Raw genomic sequence first — 5,938 nt, forward strand, 5'->3', positions numbered from 1 at the left:
CACAGATCATGTCTAATGGTGGTGGGTTTTTTGTTTTTGATACTGGGTATCATCAATATTGGGACGCGGGTGGCGCTGTGGGCTAAACCACAGAGTCTAGGGCTTGCCGATCAGAAGGTTGACAGTTTGAATCCCCATGACGGGGTGAGCTCCCGTTGCTCAGTCCCAGCTCCTGCCAACCTAGCAGTTCAAAAGCAAGATAAATAGGTACAGCTCTGGCGGGAAGGTAAACGGCATTTCCATGCGCTGCTCTGGTTCACCAGAAGCGGCTTAGTCATGCTGGCCACGTGATCCAGAAGCTGTACGCCGGCTCCCTCGGCCAATAAAGCAAGATGAGCGCCGCAACCCCAGAGTCGGCCACGACTGGACCTAAATGGTCAGGGGTCCCTTTACCTTTACCTATCATCAGTATACCCCCTTTCCTCCTCTGCCAATTAATAGCTGATCCAGATAGTAAAGAATGCTAATAATCTGTTTTGGGGTTCACATTCCCCCCCGCCCTAATAGCTTGGATTTGTATGTTTCTCTTGACTGCAATAGCCATTTGTACAGCACAAGAGGGTAGATCCTACATGTGGTGCTTACTGGATTTTGGCAAATGACTTTTTATTGGGGCTTGGATTCTTCTACGGCACCATTAGAGACCCTGCAATAAGTTCTATGGAGCACAGGACTAGTACAAAGGAGGAGATGTCTGCTTTCTGGACTTCACATACTTACCATTGCAATTTTTCAGCATATTATGAAAAGGGAGTGGGGGAAGGATCTATAAAAGAATTAATATTTTCTTCAATAGAAATGTCATAATTTATTTGGTTTGTATAAAAAGGCACAATCATAACAAAACCCATGTTCTTCTTTTGATAAGAAGAAATATATTATTTCACATCATAAATAAATCAGCAAAACATGTAACTGTTGGCAACCCAAAAACACAAACACTCCTTTGTGCTTTCAATGTCAGTGCTTCGGAATACAGTTCTTAAGATCTATTTACAGGATTACAGTACCCAAAAAATACTGAGGTATTTTGTTTGTTTCTTTCAAAAAGAAAATGAAACTTCAGACTTGAAAGGCAGAACGCACACAAAGCAATTACACTGTAAAAAATAAATAAATATCTGGACATCCTTGTACAAGGGGACAGTTCGACTGCAGCCTAGCACACCCAGGAATGAGAACACTTTCAGATTTGCTACTGAAACAGACTGACAAACAGAAAAACTGTAAAAGAGGAATTATTTCAGGAGTAGAAAGCAAATGTCCTGCATGCTTTTTCTCCTTTGTAGGCAGCATCCAAACATTGGTCAAAAATGCATCTCAGCAAGATCTAGCAGAAAGAACCTGGCTTTCTGGAGTCAAGAGATGCTGCTCTGAGCTGGTGGGTCTTGTATTGCTCTGTAACTGCAATGAGAGGAGTCTGGTGCAAGCTAACAGACCTGCCCTCAAAGTTATTGCACTTTTCAGGTAACAGCAAAGGGCATCAAGTCTTTGTGTACAGGGCCCACCTGCACCTGCTTTTCAGCAGCTCGGAGAGGTGGTGATAGGGCTCTGAAGGTAGCTTAGTGCGCTGGAAGCAGAGTGGACAGGGATGGAGACGGGGAAGTTAAAGACCGTTGTAGTGGATGTTCCTCTGTCCAGTGCAGACATTGCCGGGCTCCCAGCCTCTGCCGAGCAATTTGGAGCAAGGACCTGCGACTCAAATTGCAGCAGTTGCCCCATGAAGCTGAAGTTGGGGGAGATGATGCTTCTCCTCTGCTTCACAAACTCAAAAGCTTCATCCAGTTTGACTCGGTTGGTCCTCATAAGGTAAGCAAGGCAGATGGTCGCTGAGCGGGAGATGCCAGCCTGACAGTGAACAAACACTCGCCCACCTTCGTTTTTAACAGAGTCTGAAGGAGCAAGCAAAACATCAACATTAGCAAGAGTTTTCCTGCAAAGCTTCAAAGCTGCTTTTCACTCTCTGTGCTTGAGGGGCCATCTTGCCTAACCAGCTATAGCAATACGTCACACAGCTGGGAATGGAGTTGGATGCACAAATGAAGGTGTGCAAATAAACCAATATGGATGTTCTGTTTCAACTTGATTATAATCACCTATTCCAATTGTGGCCACGAAAGCTTGCTAGAAAATTCTGTCAGCATGAGACTGGTTCAGATTACCAGCTGATCCTTCCAACACCCATGCTAGTGGATCCAATGACTCTTTATAAAGTCTAGTATGCTTTTTGGGATTTCACAATGCTATCTTCTAAAAGAAGCACAAGCACCATCGTAGCTACAGATTTATTTCACCCGGTGCTATTTTGATCCCCAAGGAAATACCCTGCATCTCAAATTTAAAAGATGCTGGAAGTGTCTGCTAAGGTGCTGGCCCCCAAGGGATACTATAAACTCAGCATGTAGGGAGTGGGGGAAGAGAGAGAAAGAGAGAGAGGGCTCATTTACCTATGAAGTCAATTGCTTCATTAAACCAGCAGCTGATGTCAGCTTTGTGGTTGTCCTCCACAGGGATGCTTTTGTACTGATAGTGCCCCTCAAAATGATTTGGGCAATTGGCAGAAACGTTGATCAAGGCTGTGATCCCCAAAGCATCCAACATATCTTTCCTGGAAGCATGATAGGCACTGCCTAGATACAGGAAAGGTAGGATCTCCACTGGACCACCCTAAAATAAAGGAGACAAAGAAACACAGTCTGTTAATCCCATGGCAAAAATAGGCTCCCTCTGCACTTTGATACAGTTGTTGTGTTATAATGAATCATTTGTTTTGCCTTGAATGCCTTGTGTTTTCAAAAGGATTATTTTTATACACACATTTGTGTCTTTCCATTCCAGGCATTTTTTTAAAAAGTCCAACTGGTAATTAAAATAAAATAATTTAAAAAGCAAGTGTAATTTTGATTCATGGATGCTCCCCAACTGACCTGATCATAGAGAGGAGTCCCACAGGAGCTGCAGTTTGAATCGGCACTGCCAGGCACATTGTTTGCGCTGAGCGGCAGAGTCAGGCCCTTGGGAGCAGATGGTTTGGTGCACAGCTCAGGGCAGGCAGACGAGAAGGCATCGTATCCTCCTAGTAGAAAATAAAGAAGAAAAGAGGTTAATATTGTCCGAGGAACAAACTCTAAGCAGCTGAGGTTGGGGTAGGAAGGGGAGGTAAAACTCCATTGACAGTCCAGTGGCCACTCCTATAAGCCCCTCTGTTAAAACAATGCAACTGCCCTAGGCTATTTGTCAGTATCCGCTATTATTACTACGTATTGCTCTTAATTCCGTTTACCCGGTGGGCCTTTGGCTTACGGACTTTTGAAGCCCAGGGGAGGTGGTACTGGCAGGGTAGAGGGCGCCTTTGGGAAGGCGACCTCCCTCTCTCTCTCTCTCTCTCTCTCTCTGCAGCCTTTTAACTCACCCCTGAGGAAGCAGACGCGGGTGTCCCGGGCTTCCCGGCAGAGGGTGTTGAGGGCCAGCAGGAGGGTGCTGTCCCTCTTGGGCGCCTCCAGGTCGGCGCTGCGCTCGTCGAGGAGCACGACGGCGTGGTAGAGCCCCTTCTGCAGCCGGGCGCGCGCCTCTTCGTTGGGCAGGATGTGCTCGAGGCCCATGGCCCCCTTGGCTCTCCGCCGGACGATGGTGCTCAGGCGGACGTTGCAGGAGCCGCCGATGTGCGAGGAGTTGAAGGAGAAGAAGGAGCGGCAGTCCAGCACCAGGCACTGCACGCAGCGATCCTGGAGGAGCTCGCGGAGCGTCTCGCAGTCCAGGGCGCACACTTGCATGTTGACCATCGCTCGGGGCAGGGCAGGCAGCGCGGTGGGCGAAAGGGCGCTGGGCAGCCGCTTTTGTCTCCCTTCCCCGGGCGCCTCTTTGTTTAGTCCCGCCGAGCTCGTCTCGAACCGCGGCAGCGCTTCTTGCCCAACAAAAGCTGCCTCTCTTGTTCCTTGTTCGCGGGGGTCCGTAACTCCCACCCCGGTTCCAAAAAGTATAAACGTCTGGATCGTTGAACGTGGAGATGGCAAAGACGACAGAGCCTCTAGCTTGGGCTTTGCTCTTCCTCTTGTGTTGGCAGCCTCCGTTGCGGAGCAGCTGCTGCTCGTTGCTTGTCTGTTGCAGTTTCCTTGCTGGACGAGCGGCGCAGCCTCGCCTTATATAGCGCCAGCCGCGGTTTGCTGCTTCGGCTTTTTTTTGTGAATGGGCCCCGGTCACATGACCCGCGGTGCCTGGGAAGACGTCACTTCGGCGGGGAGCCAGACAGACACTCCCATCCCGCGAGCGCTCGCGTCATCGAGCAGCCCGAACGGCAAAGTCACTTTGAATGTCCGCATGCCCAGAGCCCTCCCCGCTCCTGCAGGAAGCCGACTGATGCAACGCCGCGCGCGCTGCCGCCTCGCTCCTCCCGGGCTTCTGCCAGCCGGAGCCTGGCCTTCAGCAGCGGTGAGGAAAGGGCACACGATGTGCTGGAAGAAAAGGAAACGGCTTACAAACCCAGAAGCGCGCTCAGGACACGTTCCAGATTCATTCATATTCTTCGCTGCTATCTAGACTTGGAATATGGGGGAAGTGTGGGGTGTCGATAGACCTCTCTGGGCCCCGCCATTGCCCTCTGCTGGCAGGAATTAAATCTCTCTCTTAGTTGCCAGAGAGGGCACAGCCGCTAGCAGAGCTTCTCTGTTATGGCCAGCGGAGGTTCCCCCGTCGCTTCCAGACGAGCAATCGCCCTCGTTTGAGCGGAGGTTATACGACGCCACCGTCAAGTCGTTGCTCTTTTCTTCCCATTTAAAACTGGCTTCGTGGTGCCATTTAGATATCACAGTGCCCTTGCGTGAGCAGCACGCATCCATCCTACAATAAACATCCCTCTGGAACAATAAAAAAAGCAGCACAAACTTTGGGATTTGTTAGAGAGCTATTTAGCTTAGTGCTCTTTACGGCAATGTACAGTACCTGTATTTGTGTGTGCGTGCGTGCGTGGTGGGGTATAAAGGTGCACCCTTGTTGGGCACAGGATGAGAGTCAAACAAAAGTGTGGCAGTCTGGCAGTGTCCTTCATGAGGGAAAGGGAAGACTGCAAGCTTGGTGTTTGATCTATTATGGAAAAGGACAGGAGACTGCATTCTCTGATTATGAAAGATCTGGTGCAGACATGTCAACGTTTCACCTACATCAACACAATCAAGCACTTCCATTAGGTACCATAAGCATTTCACTTCTTTTAAATCAACTGCAAAGATGCATATTTTAAAATCACATTTAGCTGAGTTTGGTCTAGCAGTTGCTTTGGGGAGGGTGTTTCTGTCTGTGAAGCAAAACAGCACAGATGGCTAAGTGACACCATTTGGAATGCTTATGTTTTGAAGACAACATAAACACTATTTTGCTTGGTGCTTGAGCTGATAAAAGGATTGTTTTCTGTTTCAACAGGGCTGACCCATCTTTTGGAGAACACAAACATAGGTATTACATAATGTGTACACGTAACAAGTAATTTAGTGCTTTTGAAAAATGCCAAAGGGAGCAATCTGGAAAAAGGAAGTGCAGGATCACGCCCAGCATCCCAATCTGCATATCTAGGAATTGAGGAGTTCATTCATTACACCCTTCTGGGGTTTATTCTTAACAACTTCTGTAGATAGAGTATAAAGCCAAAACAATGCTTCTCAAAGTCACTGTCTAATTTTGTGATTGTTCCCAGGGGTTCCGATCCAGAGAAAGCCATGCTGATGAGCCATTGCAATATATGGGTCAAGTCAATTGTGACTAACTGGTGACCCATGAATTTAAATGAAACCTAGGCCCAACTAACTATGCAATCTCTATATATGTCTAGTCAAAAGTCAGTTCCATTGAGTTCAATGAGGCTTACTCCCAGGCACAGGATTGCAGTCTAAATTTGTCTGGAATGGGAACACAATGTTTCCTTGGTTCTTCCTCATGGAGTCACACC

General features: G+C 48.1%; 1 protein-coding gene across 1 annotated transcript; it reads right to left on the reverse strand.

Moving 5' to 3' along the window:
• Nucleotides 1–783: 783 nt before the first annotated feature.
• DUSP1 (dual specificity phosphatase 1) lies at nucleotides 784–4,128 on the reverse strand. Its single transcript, XM_079964925.1, has 4 exons — nucleotides 3,413–4,128; nucleotides 2,928–3,076; nucleotides 2,448–2,667; nucleotides 784–1,892 (listed from the first exon to the last, which is right to left on the reverse strand). Exons 1-4 carry the CDS (start codon nucleotides 3,780–3,782, stop codon nucleotides 1,522–1,524), a joined length of 1,110 nt encoding a protein of 369 aa, XP_079821051.1. The 5' UTR covers nucleotides 3,783–4,128; the 3' UTR covers nucleotides 784–1,521.
• Nucleotides 4,129–5,938: the final 1,810 nt, after the last annotated feature.

This window comes from Podarcis cretensis, assembly GCF_951804945.1.
Source record: "Podarcis cretensis genome assembly, chromosome: 2".
Taxonomy (NCBI): Eukaryota; Metazoa; Chordata; class Lepidosauria; order Squamata; family Lacertidae; genus Podarcis; species Podarcis cretensis.